The sequence below is a fragment of the Fringilla coelebs genome (genome assembly GCF_963513975.1).
Source record: "Fringilla coelebs genome assembly, chromosome: 7".
Taxonomy (NCBI): Eukaryota; Metazoa; Chordata; class Aves; order Passeriformes; family Fringillidae; genus Fringilla; species Fringilla coelebs.
The window spans coordinates 19,631,653-19,644,103 of record NC_140035.1 but is presented as its reverse complement, the minus strand read 5'-3'; the positions used below and the strand labels follow the sequence as shown (position 1 = coordinate 19,644,103).

The window sequence follows — 12,451 nt, the reverse complement described above, 5'->3', positions numbered from 1 at the left end:
ATTTCTAATCGTCCCTAAGAATGAGATAAATACTCAAACACTGAAATGTCACCATCACCTATTTTCTTAATAAATCTTCTTTCAGTTTAATGTTAAACATCAAGCACCATATAGTATAATTTAGAGCACACATCTGAAACATAACAAAGATTCTATCACACTGAAATTGTAAAATTAGGTGTAGTAAATACCTTTACCTCTTCTAAATCTTCAAAACTTACAGTAGGTTTCCCAGCCTTGTTTGGGCTGAGGAAGCATTACAACTTATTTTGGCTCATATACATGGTTTACAAAACAAACAACAGAAACTCAATGGAGTTGCACCTCTTGTAGCTCCTTAGAATGGATCTGACATTTGTTCATGTTGAAATCTTTGAAATTTTACCAGTGACAACAGAAATACAATCAGAACAACTCTAGGGAGCTTTTCAAAACCACCAAATACATTTATTTATTGAATTATGAAATTTATGAATAGCCTTTCATCAGGAATCTACTCTGTTTCCTTAGTCTCTCTTTGAAGGCCCAGAAAAACAAAAACCCTTCAGAAACTTGTACAACTGAAGCTTTTTATTAGAAACAGTATGTTTTGCATGTGTACCAGATATTCTCCCTTAGGTACCTATCTCACTTTGACACTATAGCATGCAGCTGATTTGAGGCAGGACTTTTACTATAACTACTCTTTAGAAAGTTGAAGATAACTGTATTCATTGTATATGTCCATTTCTCTGCATAAATACATATGTTTCATGCAATGTTCAAAAGTGGCAGAGATTTTTTTGTCAGGTACTATCATTCAGCATTTCAAGTTCATCTGCAGACAGATTCTGAGAGTCTACATCAATGAATGAAATGCAAAAATGTACAGATTTGCTGATAACCTTACACATCCCAGTCTGTCTCTTTTTGACATTTGCAAACCTCTGCCTTCCCAGACACTATGAAATTAATAAGTTACATCAAATGCATATCATGTTCTCAGTGCAAGAAATGTAAAATATTCTTTATGTAACATGAACAGAATGGCACTAAACAATTGCTTAAATTGTGAAAAAACTTTATGTACATTCAGAGAAGTTAAATATAAATGGACCACTTAATATCCATATAATCTAGATGATCTATTATGTGAATAACTCAGAATGTAGACTCATCAACATGAAATTCAGCTTGCTAAGCCGTGTTTAAATTAAGTACAAAAAAGTGAGTTTATCAGGACAAAAAATTACCTTTGTACTGTATTTGCAATGTCATTGCTGAAAGTTACATTCTGATGATAAACACGACCATAAATCCTTGAGTTCAAATTTTGACTTTATTACTTCCTGAATTTCTTAATTCCTTAATTCCCTCCAGCTCAAGAATGACTAATTAATTCAAAGAACTATAATAGCTCATCATTGGTTAAATAACTTTAAAAGGAGAATGTCTGTCTCTGGAGATAGCACTACTGATTTTAATTAAAATTCCATTTTGTGATGTAATGTAAATAAAAGTTATTGCATTTTTCTGCTACAAGAACATATTAACTCTTCTATTTACCCTCAAGATCAGTCAAGCCTTAAAGTGCCAAGAAAATTATTTGTCACTGCTGAGGTAGTTTGCATGGTCTTACAGAAATGGTAAAAATCATATTGATACGTAGTTAAAATAAAGGTAATTAATTATTTCTCACATGATGACTGGAGAGCCAAATTTTTCATACACAATCACAGCAGTATAGATGAGTATACATACATAAAACTTTATTAACCTTATATCAATAAAGCATGTATGTGCTGCCTGTATCTTAGTACATACCAAATACAAAATCAGGCTGTTGCCAGAAATGAGAGCTGAAATTGAGTCTTCTCTGTATTCTTTAAAAACAAAATACCTAACTCAGACTGACTATCTTCATTGTAAATATTCTTAAGGGAACAACACATTGCAGTCTTCTTCTCAAGTCAAGGTCAAGAGAGCTGGGAATGGAAACAGATTCACCAGCTAAAAACCATCTTGACAACTCTCAGTTCAGATTTTGTAAACATTGCATCTGACTAAAACGCTGCTGCAAAATCTTCATCTCTTGAGGTAATGGTATCATAGTTAAAAATACAGACTTAATTCCGGAAAAATATATGATCACTAGTTTAGCAGCTTAAAGATTTACCAACAATGAAATTTCCAGCTCAGGAATGTTGTAAATCACTGCAATATGTTAGAGACCACTTATAAAAATTGCCTCTCAAGACAATGGCATTTCAAGGGATGACAAAATGGGGTGAAAAAAGCTACAGTGACCACGTTTGGCAATCTTGGCATAAACAAAATTATTGCATAAACCAAACTGAAGTCAAAAGCTTAGCCAAAGCTACATGCTCAGTTTTGGTCAGCACACAGGTCTGGCCTGCAACTTGAACAGATAAGCTTGTGTAGCAGGCACAGGCCCTGCGAGCCTGCCTTGGCGTTCAGAAACAGGATGCTGAGTCAGGATGACTGAACAAAAGGAGCCCCTCTCTCCCGCTCTCGGACCCTAGCTTATCTCTCTGTAAAGCTATAGGTCACTTTCCTTTAACCCTTACCATTGGACAATTCTCAATCCTCCCTAACCCTATATAAACCCCTGTTTCTGCCTGGCTCGTCGGAGCCGCTGTCCCTGAGACCCTTCGAGACACTCCGTGGAAGAGCTACGAAGAAGACCAATAAAGACATCGTCTTGGAACCTCATACAGCGCTCTCCTCTCTTTCCCGGTCTTGCGAGTGCCTGCTGGGTGCTCCAGCCAAGCCTAGCTAGCCTAAAGAGCTGAAATCACTCCTGAGCTGATAATCACTGAGCTGTATATCACTAAAGGCTAGCTAAGGCATAGGCTGGGTGCACTGCCAGAGCTTGGGCTGGTTAGCCCCCCTCAGAGCTGAGCTATCCGGCTTTAATGCAGCTCCTGGGTACACCCCGTAGCCCAGCCAGCGGCATTAAGCTTGTTATGCAAATGATGTTAGCATCAAGAAGGAGGCAGATAATGAAATTATTCAAAAGCTAACCACTCATCACAAGGGTGACAGAAACATCAGGCAAGGTCCTAACATATGGATAAAAGGCAGTATGGAATTTATACAATCGCTGCTTTTAATTTATCATAACTGTGCTGTCACAAGGCGAGCATCAACAAATGCATAACTAATGCATATAAATGAGCCAATTATCAGTAATGGCTAAAAGGTTTGAAGTTGCATTATCCAATGCTTCATTATCTGAATTTTTCTAGAAAGTCCACTAATGTAAATCTAAGCCTCCATAAAAACATCTTGTAACCTCTGTATCGTAACAACTTTACTAACACATGCCCAAGAATGGAACAGTGTCAGACAGAATTCAATTTCAGTAGTCTCTTAAAGGCATCTATAGCACAGGGTATTTATTACAATTGTTGCATTTCTCCTTGTTAAGAGAACCGTGTATGAGCATATTTCCTTACTTCACTGTGCACCTCACTGCAAAAATGAAAAGCAAGGCTTGAGAACCTGCAGAAGGTGATGATGAGGAAGTAATTAAGCAAAAGTAAATAATAATCCATATGATTAAGAAGGTACAATTTCAATATATTAAAAAACCTCAAAGGACAAGATTAAAAACAAGTTTAGCCATAAAGTATTAACATCTGATTTGTTTTATGAGCAGTGCATGTTGAACTAAATGACTGAACAAATGCTAAGAAATGTTTCACTGAGTTTTTTGTGTTGTTCTGAAGCTCAGCAAGGACTCTAAAAGGGAAGACACCAAGAAAGAAAAACTTACATAACAATGCTGAAGGTTAATGCACAATGTTCCTGACACAGGAATGTAATCTTATTTTCCAGGTGCAGTGACTTTCTAAAGCACAAGTGGAATATAATCCATTAGTGCTGGTCCCCCAGAACAGTCATTAAATTCCATGCAACCAATGGTTTTTTATAACAGAATGAAATTCATCCACCACTTGGTGACCCTTGTACTTAAACACTGAATCTGCCATAGATCCCATTGTACCCTGCTGTGTAAACAAGGACATGCACTATGGAGAATCAGAACTTGGATCAACCTGCTCTACAGGAATGTACTTCTGCTACCTATACTGAAGAGATTCTGAGTTACATTGCAGCAATAATAATAAAAACATCCTTCCTCTGTAAGAAAAACATTGCACTGTATCTCACCTTCCTGTCTGGTTGAAGATCAGCATAGTAAAGAACGGAATTTTTCACAGATTACTAATAAAATTTGTGTTAGTGTTCTTATTTTCAGATTCTTCTAAAATGGAAAAACATTACTACACGACTAGTTGAAAAAGGTATAGGTAGGGATATTGTACTCTACAAGTAATTGGATACACCAACAAACAGAACCAATTCAAAATGCAGATGTGCATATTTACAAAACTATCTTGAAAAGTCAGTACTGACAAGTGATGTTATAGTAGTATTCCCCACATTACACAATTTGGGCTGTAATCAGTTCTGATGAAATACTGAACAATACTAAAAATCACTCATAAAAGTGTCAGTAATATTTTTGAATACAATACTAGCAACTACTAAACTATGATTTCCTAGTGTCACTATAAAAAGAGAAAAGGAAAGCAAAAGCATATTTTAGTTTGATGATAGCTGCATTCATCATGCTCTCCATACTATTGGTGCTCAATTAAATATATATATATACCTACTGAACCTTATTAAAGTGGAAAAAAGGCATTTATTTTCTCTCTTATCTTTCAAATTCTTATTTTAAATTGACCAGCAGCTATTTTCATTAATCCTTTTTTTTTCCTCAACACAAAATTTCAATGGAAAACTATCAAGGAAATCAGGTATATTTTATAAACCCGTTCCAGGTCCATCAAAATCAAGAGACATTCAAATGAAGAAAATTACATAAGATCAAACTGTGCTGTAAAGCTTTTGAAAAGTGAAGCATGGTCTAGAATCTATGAAAAGAAAACTGTTGTCAAAAACCTGCAAAAGCAGTAACTCCATAAGAAAATTCTTTTTTTCAGATTGACACACATAGGTCTTGCTGAATAAACTGTTTATAAAAGAAAAAAAAACTCACTGTGAAATGAAATGGTTGAATCCTCTGCACCATTTTTCAGGATGTAGCAAAGTAGGTGGAGGATTTCTGAAAAACAAAGATTTGAGTTTTAAAATGTTAATGTTATCTCACAGATCAAAAATGCTGCGGTTCCACCAGGGAGAAAATTATACTTGAGAAAGTAACAGTTAAATTGTCTATGTGATACCTTGAGATGTCTGTTGTTTTCTTCTTGCTGTTGCTTATTCATGGGCAGATCTCTTTTCTTGTCCTTCTCCTTTTATGTCAATACCTTTGAAGCTGGTAGTCAGTACACCTCACAGAGTACTTCCCAACATGTCCCTTTCAATTCAGCCTGACTGAAAATGCAGTATTAACCTAGCCATCAAACTACTTTAACCCTTTGCCCAAGATCACTTATTCTGATCAAAACCTTTAAAGTATGGATAAGAATGACTTGTAGGATTTTCAGTCTGGGTTTCAATCTGTACTCAGTTTGGATGACACTGGAAACTCTAGAACTGTTAAAAATAGATGTTATTTTTAAACTGACATCTAGCAGACAGTATTTTTATATTAAATAGTAAGACAGCCGTTGTAAAAATAATTTTTCAACTCTGGTACATTCCATGGTAGTTGACATAAAATTACTTGCCTTCCTGATTTTTACTCTTACAGTTTAATTACATAAACATACAAAGCAAGACCTATAGGTCATATTAAGCGAACCAAATTTTAAGAGGCTCAAATTTAGGAGGACCAACTTACAGCAGGAATTGTTCATAAAATATTCTATTCTATTATCCTCCAGAGGTTTCCTCTGCACCTTAAAATTTGCTAAGTACTGAAGCCTAATTTAACTTTTTAAAATGAAACTTACAGAGGTGTTTTATGAAAACTTCAAGATTTATCTTTTGCTGCATTTGAGGGTCACATATTACTGAACTGGCAGGGAAAAACAATCACAGTAAGACTTCTTCTACAACAGAAACACACAATAATACTGTGGATTATATAACAAATCACATCATTTATACTATGGCCACATTCCACAGAATAAGACTGCTTGGAAACACTTCACGAAATAAAAAGGAAAACAGCATAAGCAACATAAATATCGTGCTGATTTGCTCAATAGTCACAAGTTTTTCATGCATATTCATTGAAAAATGAGTTCCATTGAACAATTACTCTAAAAAATGCAAGCAAATTGGTTTGAAAACAATTGCAATGTGGCTTTGTAATAGATGGACCATTTTGTTCATCTGCATTTTTTCAAAACAAATTCAGCCAACAAATTACACTGCAGCATGACAAGTTTGCTGAAATTACTATCTTATTACCTTTCTCTTTTGCTTCAGAAGACTAAGGGAATAGAATTTTCTTAATGAAGTGAAGAAATCCAGAATGTTTGAGATTTGTATTACTTAGCAAATTTGTTATTAAAGAAAAAATATGTGATTGGTTCTTTTTAATGACAATAACATTTCATGGTTGTCTCCCCTTTACCAGGCTCATATGTTTATGCACATCACAGAATCTGACATTTTTACAAGCATTAAAAAAAAAAAAAAAGACTGTTTCTAGGTACACTTCCAAGAAAAAAATCCTATATCAAAGAAAGTTAAATTTTAAAAACATCTTTGTCTAAAGTAAAAATGGTTATCAGTCCAGACATCCCACATATGTGACCACTGCAAACAGCTTTAAGCAACAGCCCGCTGGGGGTTAGTGAATGTTTCAGTCTTTAAATTGAAGGAGTGATGCTCTATCAGACTTTTTGGATTCTGATGAACAACCAGCTTCTATTATGCTGTGACGTGCAGTGTATTCCCTTTTAGAATTGTACTAGCACTGTCTACTGAACATTTACAGTGAAGTTTTGAATTTCCTTGCAAAGAAATATGCTTTTTCAAAAGCTCAATTACTATTAATGAAAGATGCAGTTTTGCCTTTTCTATTCACAGTGTTCCAAAAGGTTTTCCAGATGGCAACAATAGTGCTGAAAAAAGGCATATAGTTTGGAGGCTTTGTTAAAAATCTCACAAGGAACTTTCTGAAAAAAGATGCAGAGATACTTTAGATTAGTTGCAGATATTATGATGGAGACAGGTGGGATTTCATCATGGAAGAAGAGACCAGCAGAGTACACGTCATTCAGGAAATACAGAGTGCCATTTGCAGGTTAATGATTAATAGAGAAAGGCACTTTTTAACCATACAGAACATGTTTTATCTAACGAATTACTAAACTACTAAGCTCTCACTGATAGCTACTCTCTTTGGCTGACCCAAATCAACAAAACCAAGGGAGTAGTAACTACAGATGTTATCCTGACCTTGATACTTTTGTATTTGTTGATAGAAGATGCTATCAAGTATCAATTATTATTCTTAGTGCATTTGTAGCAAAACCATTTAACTCTGTACTTAGACAACTATAAATTGATGTTTCAGGTACCCCATCTGCAAAACTAAGATGATAAACAAAACCAGAACCTTAATTCATTAGCAACTGTAAATTATATTGGTTTCTCTTGGTGAAAAACACTCCCCTAACTACAAGTAAAAAATCAGTCCCTCCTTTTCTGGCATCATATGAATAAATGATTTCCAGAAAGAGGCATAAGAGCGTCAGCTTCCTACCTTCACTTTGCCTAAGACACTAGAAGCTGTTTTGTGGTGATCCCAGAAAACACCACTGCTTCCATGGCACCTCCAGAGGGGCACTTCTGCAGTAAAGACACTAAGTTCTAGGGTAATGAGAAAAGGCAGAAATGCTAAGGTAACTCAAAACATTTTTCATAAGTACCCTTGGTCTTTTGCAGTTTGAAATTAATAATCCCTTAAAATACCTGCAATTCATATCCTGAGTCGTATCTCATTAAAGAGAAAAGGTAAAACAACTCATATGTATCCTTAGATGCTAAACCACAGAGAAACAACATTTACCTGACCACTTCAAGGATCAAACTAGGGTCATTCTGGATTCCAGACTGTGCTAATTCCATTATATGGAGTTCTGTGGCTTTTGTGTACTTGCACCAGCCAACATCACTACATTTTGCCAACACCTGACTATTTCTGCAGTACTCAGAACACATTTATAGAAAAACTAAAACCCTGCCTCTCATTAACTTGCTGACATAACTTAATCTACTTTTTAAATGTAAAATTAGAACACTCTGCATGCAATCTTTCAATCATTTTTGCCACAAGCTGAAGCACAATACAGTCTTATTTTCTATTATATTTGATGGAAATTGTGAGAAGTAGATAGGAATATTATTGGGAAAAGCAGCTATAATTGGGTTTGTCTTTTGAAAATGCCCTCTTTTTATGCAAGATGAGTAATCAACCATTTATTTCCCAACTTTGTCTTTTTTCCTTTAGTTCTTTCTATAATTCCTAATTAGTCACAGAGCTACATGCTCTATTTCCTTACGCAAATGCACTGCCCTTGTGAGCAGTTTTTCCATCCTTGTATTCAGTGCTTTCCACGGTCACACTAATGCTGTTTTTCACTGGGAGTTTTGCTTCAGCAAAGAATGCAGGTTGAGACTGTACAAGACACCCATACAGGGGAACAATGTTCCTTCTAAGGACAAGAAGACATTAGCAAGCTTATCAAGCAAGAACTGCTGCTGAATTCTGACTGATACACACACAGCTGTATGCTGGAAATATTTTAATCTGTACAGCTTTATGTGTTCCCATCATTCAAACTGCCTCCAAAGTCACTGCCTCCAAAGTCACAGCTGGTGAGGCAAAATTGGTCATTTTACCACAGTGAGGCAAATGATGCAGTCCAGTGAGCACCACTCATCCTTTACAGGTTAAACTGTGAACCTAATTACAGATCATGGATAATAGATATTTGTCGATAATGAGAAAAGAAATATTTCCATTTATGATCAAATTTTTAAAACTGAAAACACATCCGCTATTTTTTAAAGTACTTCAGTAACCATAATCATAAATTTTACCAACAGAAATCACGACAGTGCCTCCAATCACCAAACTGCAACTGATCAACCCACCACATTGTTTCTAATGAGAAATTAGCAGATGAACTACCAACACCTGTCACCATGTACAGGCTCTGACAATCACCAACCCCCCCACAAGCATGTTCTGAACGATTCTTCTAGCCAACTGAAGAGACTACTGTTCTGTTGACAGTTTCCTAGATTTATATACAGCTAGATTTTACACAAAAATACACTTTTCAGGCATATTTCAAAACACTAAGTGGATAAAATTTTCTTGAAAAATTATTATTTTATTAAAATACATGAATAATTGACAATAATTAATACCATATAAATTCTCCTACAAGTTTAAAGTCCTGCCACTCCAGAGCAGGACTCTCCATCTTGGGTAATCCTCCAAAAATAACCAGGTAGTTCTCAAAAGGGCTCAGAAGATTTCCTGATACACTTGGTTTGTGGCCCATTCAAATTAATAAGAGGTGTTCACTGATCTGAAGGAAAAATTCAGACCATAAACATTATCTTATTCCTCTGTCTCCTGCTAAAGTTCACTGAAGTTCAACTGACTTCCATTAATATACTTCACCGAAGTCTACTCAGCAGGAAGCAGTGTACTGTTATCAGCTCTGTGAAGTTAAGACAGAAACTGTAGAAACTTGGAGAAGTGGAGAATCAGTACAAAATCATCCCTGTATATAGAGGCAGGCCTTTAAAATTGTTTTTAGGTCAATGGAAAGATATCACTAATTTGAATGCAGTTACATGGAGCCTCCATGGCTGGGAACCACAGCAGCAATTGTCTCAAGAAACCAGGAGATCAGAAAGAACACAGGATATACAACAAAACTGGAAGCTATGTCAGAAGCATGGGACTGTGGCAAAATAGCTCCAGGCCTAATGCAATTGTCTGCCAATTAAGTTGTCTAGAGTAATCCAAAAGCAATTGAACATCCTCCAAATGCCAAGAATTCTGCAAATCTTGACAGTATCAGGCACCAATCTCCCTTAAGTCTTCTTAACCAGATCTGCAAGCATTGCATTCCCATGCCTCTACAGACAACAAGGCATAAACCGTTTCTTAAGACTGTACATACCAAATCACAGCATATGAGACAACTGGAAAAGGCAGTAGCTGCTTACAGCATCTTTAGTTTCTTAGGACTCAGCACAATTACTTAAAACTTTCTTGGGCAAGAGAAGAGACTAATGCTAAATCATAGTACTCAAACTATATATAATCATAGAATACTGAGTTGGAAGGGACCCATCAGGATCATTGAGTCCAACTCCTTGCCCTACACAGGACATCCCCAAGAATCACACCACATGCCTGAAAGTATTGTCCAGATGCTTCCTGAATTCTGTCAGGCTTGCTGCTGTGACCACTTCCCTGCAGAGCCTTTTGCACTGCTCAATCACCCTCTGGGTGAAAAACCTTTTTCTGATATCCAACCTAAACCTCTCCTGACTCAGCTTCATATTTTCTCTGGTCCTGTCACTGGTCATGAGAGTGAAGAGATCGCTACTCGCCCTCCCCAACCCCTTGAACCGATGTTGAAGGCTGCAGTGAGGTCTCCCCTCAGCCTGTAGACCTCTGTCCTGGCTAGGAGGTATAAATGAGACTCCCATGATGGCATCTGCAGTATTTGTTTGTCCCTTGATTCTTATCTAGAAGCTCTCAACTGTGCCATTGCCAACCGTGAGTTCCATATATTCTAGCCTTTCCATTACATACAATGCCATACCAATCTCCATCTCTTCTGACTTGCCTACTCCTCCTTAAGAGCCTGTAACCATCCAGCAGGGCACTCCAGTCAGAGGACTCATCCCACCAGGTTTCAATTACGCCAGTGACATGAAATGCCTAGGACTGCGCCAAAGCTTTGGGCTCCTGTTTGTTCCTTCTGCTGTGTGCACCGGTCTAGAAACATTTCAGTGTTGTACTTTGTAGCCAGTGTCTCATGAAACAGATTGAGGGATCCTATGATTACTCATTTTCACAAGTTTTGGCACACCATCCCATTACTCATCACTGGTATTTTCCTTTTCCCCCTTTCAAGCTAAAGTTCAGTCAATGAGTCCTTGCTAGTTCCTCTGCTAGAGCTCTTTTTTTTCCCCTTTGAGAGAGGCATATCCCTCTCAGGTGATAGTAGGCCAGGTGTTGAACAGATTTTTCCAATGAAGTCTAGTTTCAGAGCCATGTATTGACCTGATGGATCTGCCTATTCTTATCAATATTATTCCTTGCTACTGGAAGGACTGACAAAATCGCTATCTGCGATCCTTCAACCAATTGTCTCAAGGCCCTGAAGTCTCTTTTGACTGCCCTTCTATTTGTTGTTTCATCACTGCCAGCTTGAGCAACCAATAACAGAGAGCAATCTAAGGTCCTTACTAGACTGAAAAGTTTTCCAGTAATGTCCCTTTCCTGAGCCCCTAGGGAACTCTGGTAAAATGATCTGTATTCTGTGAAAATGAAAGATACAGTACATCTTCGGAGAAGGCTGGAGGAAAGGGGGAAGAAGGAGTATGCTCCTGCTGAGTTTGCTCTCCAGACACCTTTCCACTGGCAACTGATTCACTTCTAAACAGTGTCGTCTCCTTTCTCACTCTCCTCCTCCCTTTTCTCTGAGGACTCCTTTTCTTCTGTAAACATCTAATTCAAAAGTGTTAACTTACAACTTCAACAACCTCTCTTCTAGAATTATCAAAGCCATATATCTATTCAAATAATGTGTAAGCACCTTAATTCTAGCAAGGCTATGCTGCTTTAAACCAAGACCAAAATCTACTGAGGGAAAAGAATTGGTTAAAACCAAGTAGAACACAAGACATTGCTGCCTCATTACTGAAACAAAAATATTCTTCTTGCTTAAGTATTTTACTATCTTTTAATTACAGAAACAGAGTTATCTGATATTCCCTCTTCACTGGAATTTTCCATAGGCTATACACAGTCACAGAAGTCTGGACTCAGTCCAAGTGCATATGAGGAATTTATATTGAATTGAAAGTTAAATAGACTGCAGGATTCTAATTACCTGGAAAGGTCAAGGGTAGTAATGCACTTTTTTGGCTTTGGGTTTTTCTTTGTAATACAGGCTCCTGATCTAGTAAAAACCAGACTGGATACCTGTTTTCCCTCTCTCAGAAGAGAATGATAGCTATGCAATCTATAACACATAAATATACATTTGCTTCTTTTTGCTTATGTTTTTGCATGACTATTAATTTTGCTGCCACTAAGTAGGTAATTTAGCAGATTAACAATGAAATATGGGCTCAGCTGCAAAACAAATTCAAACCCACCAATGAACAAAATATCAACTAGCTATTTAAATCACACTTAAATCAAGATTTATTCACAAGTCTCCTGCTTATAATAGTTCATCAGGCAGAAAAATAATGA

The 12,451-nt window shown here is 36.7% G+C and overlaps 1 protein-coding gene across 1 annotated transcript in view; it reads right to left on the bottom strand.

The window, feature by feature from the left end:
- MYO3B (myosin IIIB) overlaps positions 1-12,451 on the bottom strand; it is a gene marked incomplete at its 3' end in the record, with an annotated part of 178,189 nt that overhangs the window by 121,567 nt on the left and 44,171 nt on the right. The window contains exon 10 of the mRNA XM_084209203.1: positions 5,072-5,137. Within this exon, the coding sequence (XP_084065329.1) occupies positions 5,072-5,137 (66 nt within the window). The remainder of the gene's footprint in view (positions 1-5,071; positions 5,138-12,451) is intronic.